The following is a 20,621-nucleotide window of genomic DNA, read 5'->3' on the forward strand; positions in this document are numbered from 1 at the left end:
GGCTTTCTGCTGAGAATGTGAGATTCCTTGAGTTGTAACAGACTATGTTTTTACCTTTCTTTGTGTTCCCATTTTTTAGAACAGGGTCCAGCACATACTGAGCATTTAATAAATGTCTCTTGATTGACTAACTTAACATTTCCACTTTTAGATCAAGATGTAGGCTAAAACTCATTATCAAAACTTTTGTTTTTAAAGTTAAACACCGTTGTATTTTATAACATGACAAAAGTGTCATCAACCAAAACATGTCAAATAATGTCTATTAGTCATGATTATTCCTAAGCTATGACTTAATATTACCTCTCTGCCAGGATCCAGAAACTCAGGACTTAGGGTAAATTAAGCTTTGGTAAACAGCTTGTCTGGCCTGATCTAGCAATCTGTCCAATATTTGTGACCTATAAAGATTTTTCTTGCTCATTCTATTAGTGCCTACTGCTTGCATGCTCAGTGGAAACTCCCAATGCTCTCATTTCATATTTAAGTGTATTTTTAGTTGCATTGCTAATCACTATAATAGTAAATATAATGCAGTATGTTTTACTATTCACTGGAGATAAGGAAGACTCAGCAACACAAGATCCTTACTTTTGTCTGGAGATGGGGGTGAAGGTAATTATCTTTTGGTTGCAGCCATCCCAACTCCCTTCCTTGAAACGGATGAGTGAATAAATCAGGCAGCAGAGACCTCCCAGGGTTGATGCAAGAGTGAAATTACATAATGACTACAACATTTAAGGTGAAAATATATGGAATCAGTCTGAGATAAAGATGAGTTCATCTCTGTAGAGATGTAGAGATCCTGAATAAAATCTGAGCTCTAAGAATTAAGGGGGGAAACAAGCATATAGTGTCTTATAGTGGTCACAACTACTTTTTTTTCTTAATTTGAAGATTCAATGATGGTAATTAATACCTAGCATTAATATGCTGTTTTAAAGTTCGAAAAATGCTTTTTTGAGATAGGTTTTATCATTGTCCCTGTTTTATGGAGGAATAAACTCAGGCTGAGAAAGCTTAAGTGACTTGTTTGCATTGTAAGCATGTGAGGTAGGATTCAAACATATCTTCCTGACCTTGTTTTCTCTCTCTCCTATTGAGATAATTGCTGTTAAGTGACTTGGTAAGAAGTTTTAAGTGTCTCAGGTGGAATTTGAACTCCAGCCCTTCTGACTCCAAGACCAGTGCTCCAGCCACTGAGCCATCTAGCTGTCCCAAAGTTATTCTCTCTTAACTACAGCACTATATGAAAATGTCTTCTGTGGAAACTGGGGTTTTTCCATAGGAAAATGATACCAAAAGACTCCTTCTGTGATGTTTATTTGTTCCCTGATATTTTGGTTTGTGCTGAATCTGGATCAGGAAGACTCTATTTCTTGAGTTCAAACCTGACCTCAGATACTTACTAGCTGTGTGACCCTGGGCCAGTCACTTATTCCTATATACCTCAGTTTCCCCACTATAACATGAGCTGGAGGAGGAAATGGCAGTATCTTTGCCAAGAAAACCCCCCAAATGGGATCACAAAGAATCATACCTGACTGAAAAAACAATTGAACAATTATGGAAAACTTTTAATCATCTTATTATTATACTAGGTTTCAGTCAGCAAGAAATAAATACTTCTAGGCATACTATCTTAGATTTAGGAAGATTGGGAGGAGATATAGAAGCTATATATGGCTGAGGTCCTGACATCAAGGAGCCTCCAGTGTCATTAAACAAATAAGATATTTCTGTGATACAATGGCAAACAAGGAAGGGAAGAATGAGCATTTTTATATATACTATGTGCCAGCCACTCTGTTAAGCACTTTACAAATATGATCTCATTTGATCCTCACAATGACTCTGTGAAGAGGGTGCTTTTATTCTTTATTTTACAGATTAGGAAACTGAGACAAACAGGATTAAGTGATTTGCCCATGATTACATATCTACTAAGTGTCTGAGGTCAAATTTGAATTCAGGCCTTCCTGATTCTAGACCTGGGGCTATATCCACTGCATAATTAATTCCTAAGAGTAGAATTTTTGTGGTATAATACTTCAAAGACAGCAGATTATAAGAACCAGAGTAGTCAAGCCTGCTTATATGGGATTTGAGTTGGATCTTGCAGGTTGGGTAGACATTTTGGATAAGGAAAGTAACATAAATACAAGTTTGGAGTAGAAAAGTGAGTAAACATAGTGAACATAAATAGACCAATCACTCAATACATTTTGCAGTAAATGAAATGAATAATTCAAAATTAATAGTTCATTCAATGGAAAGGTAGTGTGTCTGAATGGACAGAGAACTGGCCTCAGAGTCAGGAAGACCTGCCCTTATCAACCCCAAATTGATTGTATGTCTAAGCATTAAACTCTCAATACCCCCATTCCCCCAGCAACTCTGAAAAGTTATATATTTCAAGGCAGTTGCTAATCTGAATTCAAAATGGAGTTTCTTCCATCTCAAGAGTTCTCATACCAATGAAATCATGGGTCTGAGTAAAAAAAAAAAAAAATCAATTTAGTTTTGCAGGATTTTTAATGAGAAGGATCAGTGATTGAAGTTTCTTTCAAGATAAAGAAGCCTTCACACAGATAAAGGCAGAGGGTACCATGCCAACAGAGATAGAGAGATTTAAGATGCTGAAGAGGAGTGTGAAATAAAGGTGGTATACTTTTAAAGCACAGGTCCAAATGTCAGACTTGGAAAGGCAGGAGAATGGCTATTCTTAAAATAAAGGAGGGAAGGATGAGAGTTCAGTTGTTGAGGTGAAAAAAGGACCAAGATGGTCTTAATCTCCTTTTTTCTTCTTGAAGTTGGCTTCAGTTCAGACCATCTCTTGAGAAAGATAAAAGTATTTGGATGATTTTATAAGTCATGAGAAGTATATAATAAAGACTTAAAAATTGTACCACATATCATTAACAACTTGGAAATGAAATGAGAAACAGTAGCCCCCTTTATGACATGGCAGGTCCTGTCTTCATATTCTCAGTTAATCTTTCAATCCAGTCTCTGTTAGGTTACATAAAGAAAGAAGAAAATAACATAATATATCATAGTAGTGGGCAGAGGAAATGGCTGTATGATTTGAGATTACCTTATTAAGGTTCTCCAGGCAGGAGACAATAAACATTCCCAGTAGTTCTATTAATTCTTTGGTACAGTAGTAGGTGATTTTTACTTGATTTAATTTAACTTACTTATTTTGAATTTTATTCAAAAAACGTAAAAACCTCTATTTATGTGTTCATCTCTATTTCTCACAACCCTCTCTCCACCACCCCCCACTCCTACTTTGTCTTGCATGATGTTTAAATAGTGTTTCTTTTGAAAAGTTTATATGATCCTTTCATGGTGGTATGAAAATGGGTATCTTATTGATCTTTGAAGGTAATTATTGTCCTTTCCTGTCTTATGTATGAGACATATTTTGTTTCAAGAGTAGCTGCTAAAAAGCAGCAATGGATGCCGCTATAGAAGGTAAGTGGATCCTGAAACTAAATAATGAGATGGCTTGGCAGCTAGTGTTGCAGTGGCTAGAATGACAAATTCAGAATCAAAAAGGCTTGGCAGTCTAAAGACTTAATAGTTGTGTAACCTTTTTTGCCTCAGTTTTCCCTTCTATAAAAAAAGAACTGGAAAGGGACATGAGAAACCATTCCATTGTTTTTGCCAAGAAAACCCCAAAGGAGTACAAAGAAATAAAGGTGGAATAAGTTTAAAGGCACAGTTCCAAATGTTAGACTTGGAAAGGTTCCTGCCTTTTATAAGAATACTATTCTTATAATAAAGGAGGGAAGGATTAGAGTTCAGATGTAAAGAGAATTGTTGGAGTACAAAAAGGACCAAGTTCAAGAGGTCCTCAGATGGGCTTAATCTCCTTTTTTCTTCTTGACATTGAATTCAGTTCAGATCATCTCTTGAGAGAGATAAAAGTATTTGGATGAACAACAAACTATATGACTCTGAGTAGCCCTAGGGCAGGCTTTGGAGAGAGGAAAACCTAGTTCAGTGGAATCTCTGCCATATAACCATCTGTAAGATTCTAGGCAACTTCTTTGTGCCTCCAGATAACTCTCTAAGACTTTGAATTATAGATGGATTTCTGATTTGAATTGATGGAAAGCTTCCACACCAGGGAACTTTTTATACCAATAAAAGCACAAGTCTAGACCAAATGGGAAAATAAAAAGGTCTAGTTTTTCCTTTTTTTCTCATCCATTTAGTCTGAACAAAGTGTCATGTGTAGTTCTCTCCTTCCTGTTATGGTTAAATTTAAAAAAGATTTTTTATATTGACTCCTTCCTATTTCTTCACTGTCCATACATTTCCTAATTGCTGATAATCTCTTATCATTCTACCAGCACTGATTTCTTCCAGACCACCAGTGAACAACCAATTTTTTATAGCTAGTGGATTCTCCTTAGTACTTATTCTCCTTGACTCTTTTTTAAGTCAACAGTTTTTACAATTTCCTGTTCCTTAGCATTTGCTTTCCCACTGGCATCTAGATTGTGCTGGTTTAGTAACTATCATTATCTGATTATTCTATACTTAGATATAGTTTCCCCATATTCTGAGACTGTCGTAAGACCCATCCTCTATATGTACTTTTTTCTTTGGAGCTCTTATTCATAGTCAAGGTTTTGATCACTGTTTATTTCTATAGAGGTGACTTTGTAGACAGCTTGCAGTCTTAACTTTTATAATAATCTCTAACTTCATATCTTCATACCTGCTGCACATCTCTGTTTGTATGTAGTAGCACTGATACAGCTAAATGGCACAATAGTCAGAATGATGGGCCCGGAATCAGGTTGGCTCATCTCCTTGAGTTCACATCTGGTCTCATATGCTGATTGTGTGACCCTAAGTCATTTAAATTTACTCATCTGTAAAATGAATCAGACAAGAAAATGGAAAACCACTCCAGTGTCATTGCCAAGACAACCCCAAATGAGATCATGAAGAGTAAGTAGTGACTGAAAAATGATTCATGTGAAACATACTAGCACTTGCTCAGACTTTAAATTTCTAAAATAATTTGTCTTTTTCCCCAAAGAGATTTTCAATCTGGATCTCCCTTTTTTCTCTCTATGGTATCATGATAGTAGCAGTATCTTGAGGGCAGTACTTCCTTCTTTTCCTTCCTTCAAAGTTCAGTTTTTTCCCTCTCTTCCCATATTGACTAAATTTTTAAGTTTAGTGGATTCTCTCAAAGTATCCTTTTCTTTATTTCCATTGCTACATCCTGTTCAGATACTCATTGTCTTATGATTGTCAAAACACTCTTCTAGCTCGTTTTCCTTTCATCACTTGCTCACCACTTCCATTCATTCCTCATACTTCTGTTAAATATATCTTTTAATAACATGTATGTCTCCCTTCAGTGAATTTTTATCTACAGGATGAAAGTCCCACTCCTTAACCTGGGACTAAAGATTAATTTTTCTCTACTTATATATGTTTGAAATCCTTTTCTCTCACTATTTGATATTTCAAGTAAGTGAAAATCACTCCAATTATTTTGCAAAAACTACTCCCTCAAAAATTGCCAATGATCCCCTTAAATGCTCTATCACCTCAATTCTGACTTATCCTTATTTCTGCAACATTTTGAGATTTGTTGGTCACTTTCTTTTCCTGAATACTTTCTCTTTCCTAACACTGCCCTCTCTAGGTTTTCATTATACCTCTCTGGCCATTTCAATCACCTTTGCTAGGGCATCATCTATTTTCTTCTAAATATGATTGTCCACCAAAACTGTCTCTTTGTCCCTCTTTTCTTCTTTCTTGATGATGTTATCCACTCCCATGGGCTTAAGTGTCATCTCTGTGTGAATGATGAACTGGTAGGATTTTTATACTTATAGATTTTTTTTTTTATATTTTTTTACTTTTAGACCATCAAGGACATCTAGTCAGAATATCACTGATCTATAGCTGAAAGAGAGCTCAGAATTCATCTAGTCCAAATCTCTCTCATTTTTATTTATTTATTCATTTATTTATTGTCTATCCCTTTTCTTTCCCCCATTGGGAAAAATACGAAAAGTAGAACCCTTGTAACAAATAGGTAAGAATAGATAATTAGGAAAAACTAATTTCTCTATTAACCATGTCAAAATATTATGTCTCATTCATCCACCTCACTTTCCAGATGAAGAGAAGCCTATGGAAGTTAATTTTCTTGCCCCAAACTCAAGAGTAGGTATTGGAAATTGGGCTGGAATCCAAGTCATATGACTCTGCTTTCTGTTTCAGTCTGTTTTCTGAAATTCATGCTTCATTCCATCTCTGTGCATGTGCAAGAGCCAATGTTTAAAATGTTTAGAATGCATTCCTTTGTTATCTGTACCTTTCTTTAAGACTTAGTTCTGGTGTGACATATTAGAGGCATGGTTTGAAATTTCCTTCTCTAGATAATTTTACAAGTGGGAACACTGAGACAAATAGAGTTAAGGGACTTATTTAAGGTCAAATGAATGAGACCCAATTTGAACTCAGGTCTTCCTGACTCCTGTCCACCAAGCCTCCATTTAATTGCCCAAAGCATTCTACAACATAATTTTTAGTGTTTTCTCACTCATTAAATTTTCTTAGAGCATTTTGTTTGATCTCTCTCCAATGTCCTTCATTCTAGAACAAATATTTTCATCCTCAGTGTACTTGTCACATCCTCTCAATAAAATTCAAGCTCCTCAATGGAATGAAATATTTTCCCTCCATATTACCTAGAATTTTAAGTGTATGTTCATAGGTTAATGGATCTAAAACTAGAAGTTCAAAGACCTCATTTTAGAGAGGAGGAGGTTCCAATTATTTTATTTTAATTTACAAAATGTTCTCAATAAACTATCTTTCAGATTAATTCAAAAGATATTTCTGACATGAAGATAAAAAGACCTGTTCAAGATTATAGCATATAAGAATCAGAATGTAGGTCCTTCAACTCAGAGACCATTAATCTTTCTCCTGTACCAAGATTTTGTCGTTATTAAATATTATATCACAGTTAAAGTGCTCTTTGAATTTTCTATTAAATATATTGTTTTTGTAATCATTATTATTTTTTCTTATGTGTACAGTGTCTCCCAAAAGTCTTAGTGCATTCATTATTTTGTCTACAAAATTGTAAACTCTTTGAGTAGAGGGAGTTCATCTTATACTTTTTGTATTACAAAATTTTAGTTCAGAGTCTGAAAACAGGAGGCCTTCAGTAAATGTCTTCTGATTAATGAGGATGGTTTAAAAATATTATTTGATATTTTACAGTTGTCTACTTGGTCTATGCTAATATTTTAAAGAGATGATTGACTTCAGTACTAAATACATTAGCAAGATACATTTTCAATCTGATTTGTGGTTCAATTTATTATCTTAAAATAATAATGATAATAACTCAAATGGATTTTTCATTATTTTAAAGAATTTCAATCAAATTTCAGAAATATAGGAAAGTTACAAAGATATGTTTCATCTAGTGAGGTCTACAATTCAAAGAATAAGTAGTAGTTTTTTTTTTGTTTTGTTTTGTTTTGTTTTGTTTTTCTGGGAGAAAATATCATAAATTTTTATCTTCTTAAGGGAAGGGGTTAAAAGCTAAGTGGCTAATCAAAAGTGGACATATCAACATTTGACTTGAGTAGAATAGAGGGTACATTTTTTCCTTGTTGACCAAAGGAGTTACATCTTTTACTACTAAAACAACAGAAGTTGATAAATGATTTTGTGGCCATACATTAGGCTATATTTGTGATATATACTGATACGGAGAGATGCCTAAAATAATCATGGATTCCAGAATCATAGATTTAGAAATAGAGGGAACATTGTGATCAACTACTTCAACTACCTTCATTTGACAGATGAGGAAAACTGATGTTCAGAGAATAAAGTGACTGCATAGGTAGTAAATACTAAAGTCAAAACTTGAACCCAGATTCTCTTGGTGGTTTAAATGTTGTTCTGTTTTAGTATGTATGTTTAAGGCCAGGAATCATTGATATATATCTATTTATTTTGCATTGTTACATCTCATGATCCATATCAGTGATTAATTGCCTTTAGTGGTCAGTATAGCACATGAATAATTTTCAAATCTTCCTAAGGATATAGAAATCCCAGTTTTGGTCCTACTTCTCCAAGTCTTAATTTTCCTTATTTTTCCCCCTATTTTCCTAATTTTCTTATAAGAGACATGATGCCTTGGACCTGACTGATTCCAAAGTCTAATCCTGTCTTTCTCATCACTTCTTCATACTTCCTGGTTTACATTGTCTCATCCTCAAGCCTTTGTTAAAAATGAGTTTGTGACAGAGAGACCTGTGTTCAACTCTATCCTCTCACACTCAGTGCTTGAGTGATTATGAACCATGCACTTAAACTTTCTGATTTTCATCTGTAAAACATAAATTGTGATACAAGTCTTTTTTTTAGGCTCTTTATGAAACCAAATTTTGAAGTAAAGCATCTCTTAAAACTTAATTTAAAAAATGTTAACTAATATATTTGTTTCTGATTTTGTAACCAGAGCAAGTATATAGCAAGTATAACTTCCTAAAGGTTATGTTCTTAAATTATTGTGAATAAATATTCCTATGCAAAGATAGGTTCCTTTCTAACTCCCGAGACATATAACCTTTATCATTGAAATCCAAGTCTTACTTGGGTGGATCTATAGTTACAATAAAAGAAGAAAAGGAAGGAGAAGCTATTGTCTTTCCCACTATCCTTTTCTCAGATCTTTTTCTCAGATTTTCTCAATAATATGAGCAATTGTCCTCTGCTCTAGGAGAACATTTGTCCTTATTTAAGGTTAAAAATCTCAAATAGGTCACTTATGAAAGTTGTGATTTCTCAACTGCTGAACAAGATCTGGGATAGGCAAGTTGGATCTTCGAGTTCAATTACTGGTTTGGAATTACTGATTTTGAACAAGTCACATACTTGACTTGTCTCTGCCCAACTCAAGTAGATGACATAATAAATCATAAGATTTTTTTTCCCCCTCTTGTCAAGAGCTCCTATGAAGAAAGACACTACAGAAATACAAACTGTCAGTATTGAAGAGCTCAGCTCTTCACAAGAAGATCTGAGAAAATGATGAACAAGGCCATCTTCCTCCTTAGCAACACTCTTTGCAAGACTGTTTTCAAGCCTATTTTTTTATTTGGACACAAGATGACTGAAGCAAGAGAGTACTTCAGCAAAATCTCCTTCCTTAGGGCAAAGACAATCTAACACATTCACAACCTTAGAGAGGAAATGATTTGCTGAAACATCAACTGTTCTAAAGCCATCTTTCAAGAAAAAAAAAAAAATCACAATTGCTTGATAAAGGAACACATTATGATAGTTGTGATTGTTTACAGATGTTTAACTGGTACCCTTTCAGAAGGTCATGAATCTACAGACAAGGCCTTTATAATTATATCAATTTCTGTAAAGCACAGATGTGTAAATTAGGGCCCTCTTGGAAAAAAATAATTCCAAGTTGACTTTGCAGAATTAGGAAGAGTATGGTGCAGCTGTCAAAGTGAGAGTATAAGCCTCAGTAACTCCTACAAAATGAATGCTAGCACATTTCAGGAATAAACAATGAAGAGAGATGTTACAAGCAAAGTCCAGAAACCCAAAGAAATAGATATTGAGGCAAAATTGTTTTGTTTTGTTTTCTTTTATTTCCATTTACTATTAGATGGATGCCCTACTAAAAGTACAATAAGGTTGTCTATGGCCAGAAATTTTCTTTTTTCTTTAAAAAAATTATTTCCACTTCCAAACATGAAAAATAAAAAAAAAGGAAAAATGTTTCAATTCACAGTCTAGTTTGATGAGGTCTCTATCTAGAGGTATATGGCATTTTCTAGTTGTAGTTGCATGTTGTATTGATGTCATTAGGTTTTTCACAGTTAATTATCTCTACCTGGCTGATCGTGAGATTATGGTATTTCAAATTGATGAGACCTGAGGAAATTTCCAGTTCTTTATGTTACAGTGGAGGAAATTAAGGGCCAAAGAAATGTGGTGACTTATCTAGGTTCATATAAGTAGTGAGTTGCAAAGGAAAAGGAGGAAACAAGAATTTAATAAAATTTACTGTGTGTCAGATTCTTTGTCTCATTTACTCTTCACTATAACCTTGAGAAAACCAAGGCAAGCAGAAATTAAATGACTTTCCTTGGGTTGCATAGCTAGTACATTACTGAGTCCAGATTTGAACTCATGTTTTCTTGCCTTTAGTCCCAGAACTCTATCCATGGGGCCACCTCACTATCTCATTAATTCTTTTAGAACTGGGATGAAAGCCTCTCCTTTTTGTTATGTATGTTTGTGTAATATATACATAAATTATTAACATAAAATTTCACCTTGATACATTTTTAAAAGGACACTATACTGACAGCTAATATTTTGCAATAATTGAATAACCTCTTATCAAACATAAGAGTAAATAATCATACTTTACTTAAATTCCCTCTGTATGTTCAAATGTAGAACATTTGAAAGAAGTTTGTCTATCTTTTTTGATTTTCAGCTCTATTGTCCTGGAACAATCTTACTAAATCCAAGTCAATATATAACAATCCAAGGGGGAAAAACCCCAAACATTCTCTTTTAAGATAGTACATCTTTATTTACTGTCAGAAGTAATTTTTAAAAGTTGGAAGCATTTTATATTGTCAAGTCAAATCAATAGTATTTTTTTTAAGTGTATGCTATGCGCCAGGCATGGCTAAACTGAAGGAATTCTTTGTATGCAAACTCAATCCCCAACTTCAAGAAGCTCATAGTCTTATTTGGGAGAAACCTGCAAGCAACTATGTCCAAACAGGAGATATTGAGGATAAAGTGGAGATAAACTCATAAGGAAAGCACTGGCATTGTGGGAAATGAGAAAAGCTTCCCAAAGAAAGTAGTATTTGAGCTGAATCTGTGGAGGTTAGGACAAAGAGAAAAAGGAGGGAGAAAATTCCAGAGATGGGAGACAGTCATTGAAAAAATCATAGCATCTAAAGATGGAGTGTCTTGTGGAGCCATTGCCAAGGAGGACAGTGTTACTGGAATGTAGAATATTTGGAAGAGAGTATTTTTTATATTTTAAAAAAAGGTTACATTAAGTTATTTGGGGATTTCGCATACAGGGAAAGGTAAACAAGAGCTTTTCTTTCAAAATGTGTTCTGTTTTTGTGGCCATGGAGAAATGACAGTAGGATAAAACTAGATTTCAATAATTAAAAGTCTGCCTTATTTGGACTTAAAGCAAAAAGAAAATGAATGAGCCCCATCCGCATTATTAAGCAAAATCTCTTCTGCCTTCAATCATCCCTAGCTCAATTCCATCCAAATATAGTCCAAGAGTTGGTTATGTCTATTATGTATGAAGTATGTGGTAAGCCAAAAGGGTTAAGGGATAAAAGGAAAAGCAGTCTTTCTCTTCATGGAGCGTGTAGTCTTATGTAAGTATATGCATTTTAATTTGAAGAAGAAAACTTCTCTTAGGAGGAGATCCATGAACTCAGCTTTAAAGGAAGCTAAGAGATAGAATTGAAGCAGGAGCATATTGTAAGCAAGGGAACAGCTTATGCAAAAAGAAAGATGAAGAAGAAGGAATGTAAAAATGTGGGAAACAGCAATAGGCCAATTTGGTTAGAGTGTAAAATGTACAAATTGATATAATATAAAAGAAAATAATCTAAACTTTTTAAAATGGAAGACTGGAATTTGATTGTAATGTTCTTTAAATGCCAAACTAAAAAGTCAGTTTTTTTCTTAGAGACAATAGGAAGCCTTGAAGCTTCTTGAAAAATAAAATATCTGGTAAATTTTGTGCTCTAGACAGCAGCATTATATAGTATATAGTACACTGAATTTGAAGTCAGGAAAACCAGGTTCAAATTTCACCTAATTTGCTTACATTGTAGCCCTCAATAAGTCCCCTCACCTCTCTGGACTCCAAAAGAATGAATTTCATCTTCTGCAAGATGATAGACTTGAGCTTGATGGTCTATAAAGTCACTTCCAGCTTTCTGTCTGTGATTTGTGTCTAATGAATATGTTGACAACTGTGTGGAAAAATGTGTTAGAGAAGAAATGGGAAACAAGGATTTCAGTCAGGAGACTATTTCAATAGTCTATATAATTAGAGATGAAGGTATGGTGTATGGTCATGTGAGTATGGCTATTATTCACATGAGTGATGAGAGGGTTACAGTTGTGAAATATAGTGTAGAGGTATAATTGACAAGATTTGGCAAACTTATTAGATGGGGTAGTGAGAGAGAAGGAAGAGTCAAAGATAATATTAAAATTTTAAACCTGGGCAGTTATAAGGTGATGTCCATAACAGAAAAAGAGAAAGATGAAGGTGGGGTGGCTTGGGAGTGAAGGATAAATGAGTTTCATTTTGAATGTGTTGAATTTGAAGTGGATGCTTATGGAACATCCCACTGGGGATGTCCAAGAGACATTTGTTGATGAGTTACTTGAGGTCAGAAGAGATTCCAGGTGAATATATAGCTCTGGGAGCAATCTTCATTAAGACAATAACTAAACCTGCAGGAGACTATGAGATCACTAAAAGAAAGAGTAAATATATAGAGGAAAAAAATAAGTAGGGATAGGTTTCAGGGGACACTCAAGTTTAGGGAGAAAGCTATGGATGATGATTAATAGTTCATAAAGAAAACAGAGTGAAAGGTGGTTCAATAGGTAGGAGGACCAATTCAGCTTTAGAGGATTATGTAGCCCTCTTTTTTTTTTATCAATACTAAATCCTTCACATGTGTCTTAATTCTATTTCTTGTCCCTCTAAGACCCTCCACTGATCATACCTATCATTAGACATACCCCCCTCATCATTATTTTGCTTTCTCTCTGCCTTTAAACATGTTCAGGATTCCCTTAAAATAAAATAAAAAAGAAACAGAAAAGCCATTTCCCTTCATCTTGCTATTTTTCAATATCCTATTTCTTTTCTTCCTTTCACTGCTAAAATCTATATACGTAGTTCATATTTACTGTCTCCACTTTCTCAGCCACCTTACCATTCAAACCTTGTAGCTTCCATCTTCCTACTACACTTCTCAAATCCCTCTCTCTTTGGTTGTCTGTTATCTTTTCACTGTCAATCTAACTTTTTCTCTGCCTTCAATATACTTGACATTGCAAGGAATAGGCACTTGATGTCATCCTACTTTTGAAAATAGTTTTTCCTAGGTTAGGTTTCCATTATATTTATTTCTTCTTCTTTCTGTCATATACCTACCTCTATGACCATTCTTCAAGGTCTCCTTTGTTTGTCCATCTTCCTATTTTCACTTCCTAAGTATGGGTGAACCCCAAGGCTCTTTTCCAGCTTTTTTTTTTCTTTCTGATCCTTTAGTTATTTAATCTACTCCCATGGCTCCAATTATTACCCATATGCACCTGAGCTTTATATTCATCACAATCTTTCTCCAGTATCCCATCTTGTATTTCTAATAATCTCCTAGGCAACTCTAGTTGACTTTTCCACTATTACCTTAACTTTATATGTGCCAAATTAAGTTCATTATTTTCCGATTAAACCTTCTTCTTTCTAGTTATCCATTTCTATTATTGACATCACCATCCTTTTAGTTACCTAGGTTTCTGCACTTATAAATTTTCAATTTATATATGAATATATATATATAAATAATATATAATATGAAACATAAACATATCTTAACTTGAAATTTAAGGCCCTTCATGATCTTAATCTGTTTTTTTTTACCCTTGTTTCACATCCCTTTGTGCTTATATTTCTGTCGCACTGAAACCTCTATTTGTTTCTTGAACTGATTCTATTTTTTAACCTTTCCATGTTCACATAGACCATTTCAGATGCCTATATATTGTATTTTCTTATCATCTCTGCCTGTTGAAATTTCTTGCTTCCTCCAAGCTTATCTCTAGTGCCCTATCTTCTTCAAATCCTTTTCTGATCACCCCAATCAAAAATAATTTCTCTTTCCTCAAACATCACCTTTTCTTGATTTTCCTTTACTTTATCATATGCTAATTTGTGTGATATTTCCTGTGTACATTTCACATTATCTCGAATAGATTGGAAACTTTCTGAAGGCATCTTCATTAAGAATTAATCTTCAAATCTCCAAATGTAGCATAATGTCATGTGCATAAAAGGAAACTAAGAAATAGTTGTTGACTAACCATTAACTCCCCGCTGCTTACCTCATCAGAGGTCAACTGGTTCTTACCTTCTCCAGGTCTTCGGATGTCTTCATCTCAGATTATCTCAATCAGAGAACAACCTCAAGGGTCCCCCCCAGAACACCAGACTCACATTTGTATGTGGCAACAGGTCTTTATTGTATGACTTTACATCATGGAATTCCTCTTGTCTTCTGCAACCCTCTTTTTATAGTCCCCAGATCACATGTCTTGAGAGTGCATGAGCTAGAGCTTGCTCAGCAAAAGTGAGGAGGCTTTTCCTTGTTACTGAGGTTTACTCAGTACTGTCACTGTCCAGTTTCTCAGGCTCAGGCAGAATAAGCCTCCAAGTGCCTCTTATACTCTGCCCTTGAAATCTGCTCTTTACTCTAACAACCAACCATTCACAACTTTAAAATAAGAAATAAAATATTTATATGAATAGTTAACAATAGTTATTTAGCTGGTTGATAAATGCACCATGGGATAGCTGAGATTTAAAGAGAATTTTATTTGAAGCCTTTCAGGTAGACTCTCTTTGTGGCTCAAATTGAACTTTGCAAAACACTTTGCAGACAAAAGCATTATGAATTTGTCAGCTATTACTATTATTATGAAATGGAAATCTATCTATAAATATGTCATTATAATTATCTTTATAAACAAAGATAAGTATCTATATCTTCATCTATGTCTGCAAGCATACAGTGCCAGACATATGGCAAGATGTCCTGTGTGAATGAATGTGAAATATGATATGCTGGCAGCTAGAGTAGGTGAGTTCTCCAGTTTCCATGTTTTCATTCACCAGTTAGGACAACTAATCTCCAATGTGAAGTTTTGATGATGAGTGGATTCATTTCTCCAGGTAAGAGGACGTAGTCTCTGGAGGTCTAGACTGGAATGTGCTTTTCCAAGTGTAGAAAGGTAGGCTCCACCAAGGAGGATGGCAAAATTGTACACAACCAAAGATTCAGACTTTCTCTAAAAGCATACCCTTAATGTTGTTCTTGTTGCATTCTATTTTAGGGGGAATTAAACATTTCTGTGGAACAGGCATTTTAACCAGCAATACTGAAAACAATAATAAATCTTTATTTTCATATATGAATATAAAAACTTTCTCACTTTTTGCCAGACCCTGGTGGAAGAGTTACATTTTAAGTTAATCCACTAATTCATTCATTCATCAGACACATGTGTATTGAATATTTAAACCTGGCATTGAGGAAAGAACAGTAAATTTGCAATCACATGATTGTTATTCAAGTATCGGTTCTACTACTTGAAATCTATATATAACCTTGGATAAGTCACTCAAAACTCTCTAGCTCTTAATTTCCTTTTCTGAAAAATAAAAGAGTAGAGCAAGATGATTTCCAAATGCTACCTTCAGCTTTAATTCTATGACTATATCATCCTTTCTGATTTGGTGAATCTTCAGTTCTTCCAATTAAGGGGCATGATCTGGAGCAAAGCCTCTAAATCATTCCGAGACTTAGTTTCCTTACTTATAAATTGAGGGAGATAGATTTTTAAAATTGTAATAAATTTATTTATTTTAATACATATTTCTTTATGAATCACATTGGGAGAGAAAATCAGAGCAAAAAAAAAAGGGGGGGGGGAGAGATTAAAAAAAATTAATAATAACCCAGAAAAAAAAGTGAACATAGCCATGTGTTGATTACATTCTGTCTCCTTAGATCTTTTTCTGGATGCATATGGCATTTTCTGTTCAAAGTCTATTGGGGATTGCTTCAGATCACTGAACTGCTGAAAAGAACCAAGCCTGTCATAGTTAATCATTGCACATGCTTGCTGTTATTGTATACAATATATTCTTGGTTCTGCTTGTTTTGCTCAGCATCAGTTCATGTAAATCTTTCCAGGCCTTTTTATAATCAGCTTGTTCATCATTTTTTATTGAAGAGTAATATTCTATTACCTTCATGTACCATAGCTTGTTCAGCCATTCCCCAATTAATGGGCACCTACTCCTTTTCCAATTTTTTGCTACCACAAAAAGAGCTGCTACAAACATTTTTAAGTCCTTTTGAGGAGGATACATTAAAACTAGATAACTTTTAAAGAGATACAATGATAACTTTATGATTCTTTTTGGGTTAATTATTCCACAGAAAGAAAAAAAAATAATCCTTTCAAAGAGAAATGCTGAGATTGACACTTGTCTAGACTTTAAAAATTTTGTTGTTCTACTAACTGACTGAAAACTAATCTGATAGATAAATCTAATGCTGAAGGGTCACCTCTTCATTACTCCTTTCTACCCCTAATGTTCCTCTCCAATTTCATACTGAAACAGAAAAGGGATTTAAATTAAAATATCAGGGAGTAGGGCAGATCACTGAGGGTGATTGTCTTAGAGAGACTGACAAGACCCCGCAGATATCAGCAAACTGGAAAAATCCTGTTGAGTTAACCAGTATTGATCATATATGAGATCTATTTTATTTTATTTTTGTAACAATTTGCTTTTTCTCTCATTGCCTTTATTTTTTGGCCATGCTCTTGGTGTCTTCCTTCTTCTGTACACCCCCAGGCTCCACCACCCTTGAATTTTGACTCTTGACCAGCTCTTTGTTAGAGTTGCTCTCTCAATCTCTCTCTCTCTCTCTCTCTCTCTCTTTCTCTCTCTCTCTCTCTCTCCATTATTCCTTCTCTCCTTAATCTGCCCTCTGTGGTCTTCTGCCTTTGTCTCTGTGCTGCCCATTACTCAGACCCTCCCTTCTTTCCACCCTAAAGTCATTTTACCTTCCCTAGACAATCTGCTTGGCTGGCCTGGCCTGGTCTGACAGTGGAAGCCACTCCAGAGGAAGGGCTAAAAGGGCGTGGCTCTTGTGTTAAAGCCTGAAGTCAAGGCTGCTCCTTAGCCACTAGCTGCTAATGCAGCAGGAGAAAAGAACAGACATTGCTCTTGCAGCTACAGGCAAAGAAAGCAGTTGCTCCTCTCATTCCCGACACCCCTGGGAATTCTCTTCTTGCTTTCCTTGATCATTAGGGAGTTCTGTTTGATTTTAATGAACCTCTGCAAACTCTTGTTTGGGAGATAATTGCTTCTTTCCGTGACACAGAGGACAAAAGCAGGGACCCAGGCCCTCTTCAAAGCAGCCAAGAAGGAGGGATGCAGTGACTCTCTCTCCCTTCTTTACATAATGTGGCTTCATTGCCTGTCTGCAGCTGTCTGACTTCTAGAGACAAGACCTCTGTGCTGGCAAGGTTATTCCACCATGTTGTAGATTAAGAGAAGGTGGGGAAGAGGAAAGAAAGAGATGGGTGTTCTGGAAGCTGCTTCTCATTTTCCCTTATTGATTTTTGCCTTATACCAGGGCTGAGATAAACACATTAACATTCCTAATGCTTGTTAAGTGCAAGTCCCTTTAGGACGTTAAAAAGAGCCATGGATCAGAGGCCAGGTGGAGTTTCTATTTGTCAGGGTGAACATGGTATTATTATTTTTAAACATAAGGATAGTAAAGGAGAGAGAAGGGCAAAAGGGAGAAAAAGTAACTTCCTTTGGGAAAACAAATCATCTTCCATTTTAGGGAAATGATCACCTGGTTCCCCTAGGGTAAGCTGGTTTAGCATTACTATCACAGATTTTAGAATTGGATTTGAGCTGAGAATACTGGGTGCAAATTTTTCCATTATCAGTGGCACTTTCTTCAGGAATGCAGAAAATTGGGTCACTGATCCTTTGGGTGTGGTAGGATCAAGAGAGTTGGTTCAAGAATTAAAATGATTAGGCCTATAATATTTCCCATCATCATAAAACAGTATTAAGGTCCAGTGGAAAAAAAGAAAAAGAAGAAAATGAAGGGGCAGTTTGAGTAGGAACAGGAGTCACTTAAAATAGATTTAGGAACAAAGGAGTCTGAGAGATTGGCTTGGGAATATTTATGATGTATATGGGAAGCTGCTAGGAAGTTGGAAAAATTTTTTTTCCCTTTTCTATTTTCTGACCTCCTTTTATTTCTGTAACTAGGTTGAAACCAACTGTGGCTGAAGCTAGGGGCAGACTAGAAATACGTTTCCCCAGAATTTTTTAAAAACTAAACGAAGAGTATCCATCCCCTCCACTTTGTCCTCACTCCACAGTCCTCAGCTTTGCCATGTTTGACTCAAACATGATTTAAATTCTTTATGCACCATTGAACATTTTCAGAAAGAAGACTAAGGAAGGAGTGTGCTGATTAATGAATAATACACATAGCAGAGAACTGGGCATCCATCTCTCCTGCAAGAAATGGCAGATTTTCTTGAAGGAAGGGTCTTCTTTTGGTGCTAAAAGCATTACATGTGACTGTGAGAATGAAACAGAAGAAATAAACTGGATTAGCACTTAAGCTTGGAGAAAGATGTATCAAACAACTCCTCTACTGAGTAGCTTACATATGTTGTGTTACAGTTCTCTTTAATTGTCCTGACTCAGTTTCCTTAAATTGTCCTGACTCAGTTTCCTTAAATTGTTCTGCCTCAGTTTCCCTAAATTGGTTCTGCCTCAGTTTCCCTGAATTGTTCTGCCTCAGCTTCCCTAATTGGTCCTGCCTTGGTTTCCTTAATTGTTCTGCCTCAAGTTACTTATTTGCAATGCCCCTCCCCCCAGTTCATTAAGACTGGTATAACTCAATATGTAAATTCAGAAAGGGGGACTCCAGACATTCTGTCTGCAGCCAGACATTTTCTTAACTCCCAGTTAGTAAGAATTTATGGTCCTACCCTCCCTCCCCCAACCTGTCAGAACTGTTTTAATGGTTCCTGTATGGAGATTCCTGCTCACCAGTGTTTGCACTCCACCCCCCTGCCTTTGTTTAGTTACTGTGTATAAATATGCCATTGAGAACTCGAATTGGCTGCTGAATGCTGGCTGGATGCTGAATTCTTGGAGACAATAGTCTCATGCAGCCCTGGGACCAAATCATGGACCCATTTGGTCCCAGGAAATCTCTCCCTTTCAACAGAATATTAAAAACTCTCTAATCTCTATCTTGCCTCAGTTTTTCCAGCAATCCAGATAGAACCAAGAATACATGAGTTCAAAGCTGGCCTCAGACACCTGAGTGATCTTGGGCAAATTTACTTTAGTAAATAACTCTGTTTACTTTAGTTTTCTTATCAGTAAAACAGAGATATTCAAGGCACCTGTCTCCTAGTGTTGTTGTGCAGATGAAATAAGCTAATAATTGCAAAGTACTTAGCACAATGACTGGCACATAGTAAATAGTATGCAAATGTTAATTATTATTGTTTTCTACTTCAAGAAGTGACAACTACACACAGTAGGTACACTTTCTAAGGGACTACTGAGAGCTTCTCTGCTAAAGACTTAGCATTCAGAACGTTATAGTTCCTTGCCATCCAAACCTGAAGTGACTAGAAGTGCTTTTGAAATAATCTTTCAGAGATGTGTTTAAAAGGATGATGAGTTGCTCAGTACAGGTATATTTAGTCTCAGTGCTGTAGGCAGTATGCTTTTCATTTACTTTACTCTTCCCACAGAAAGCCTTGGAGATTTTAAGTTTCCCCTTTGCTCTTGCCAGCAGGGTCATTGTGTTCCTGGAGCTCATCTTCTAGATGTCTCTCACTGCTTCAGTCCTCATGCAGACCTTGAAATTGTTAGAAATCATCCCTAGAGGCAGACATGTTGAGCTGGAGAATATGATCTTCTGTCTAGTGACTTAACACCATTTAACTTAGTGCCACAAAACCACTTTCTCACATAAAGTGATTTCCTTAGCTCAGATGGTTTAAAAAAAAGAATTTCCATCTCACAAGTGTCCTTCCAGATGCATCTCATTTCCCTCCTTCTGGGCAAGCAGCTGGTACGGTGTTTTCTCACTTCAGCTGGGGCTCAGAAAATCTTCCCCAGACTTACACATCTTCCCACAAACCAACAGCTCTTTTATTTTGACTGGATAGCTTGTCTAAAATTCTTCTTTATAGTATACCTCTTGACCAGGACAGTATTTCTAGCCATTTCTACTATCATTAGTTTTTTTTTTTCCTCTGGCAGGCAAATTATATTGGAGGAAGGGGGAATAACCCTCTTTTCTCTTAGGAGTTAATTTATTTTTCCACAAGAGAATTTGGATAATTAGGATAGTAAAGAAACTATCTAGGAAGTTTGGGTTCAACTTATTTCTTGTACTATGTTTATATATTATTGGTAACAGAGGGTAGTGGTGTATTTGCTATTGGTTAGATGGGGCTATGATATTCAGATACTGTTACAAGAGAAAAGCCTCCAGCACATTAGATGCATTCCCTCTGGAGTACTTCAGAGCAACATGGAGAAGATGAAAATTGGATGAGAAGGAGAGGATGGTTGCTATCTGCACTCTTTGAGGGAGTAATACATTAAAGGCCATTATTCTGGGACTCTACCCTACCTATTTTGGTAC

The 20,621-nt window shown here is 35.6% G+C and overlaps 1 protein-coding gene across 1 annotated transcript in view; it reads left to right on the plus strand.

Moving 5' to 3' along the window:
* The first annotated feature begins 3,461 nt into the window (after positions 1-3,461).
* The window catches only part of GAP43 (growth associated protein 43), a 99,831-nt gene continuing 82,671 nt past the window's right edge, over positions 3,462-20,621 (plus strand). The window contains 1 exon segment of the mRNA XM_074302080.1: positions 3,462-3,480. Within this exon segment, the coding sequence (XP_074158181.1) occupies positions 3,462-3,480 (19 nt within the window).

The sequence above is a fragment of the Sminthopsis crassicaudata genome, chromosome 3 (genome assembly GCF_048593235.1).
Source record: "Sminthopsis crassicaudata isolate SCR6 chromosome 3, ASM4859323v1, whole genome shotgun sequence".
Taxonomy (NCBI): domain Eukaryota; kingdom Metazoa; phylum Chordata; class Mammalia; order Dasyuromorphia; family Dasyuridae; genus Sminthopsis; species Sminthopsis crassicaudata.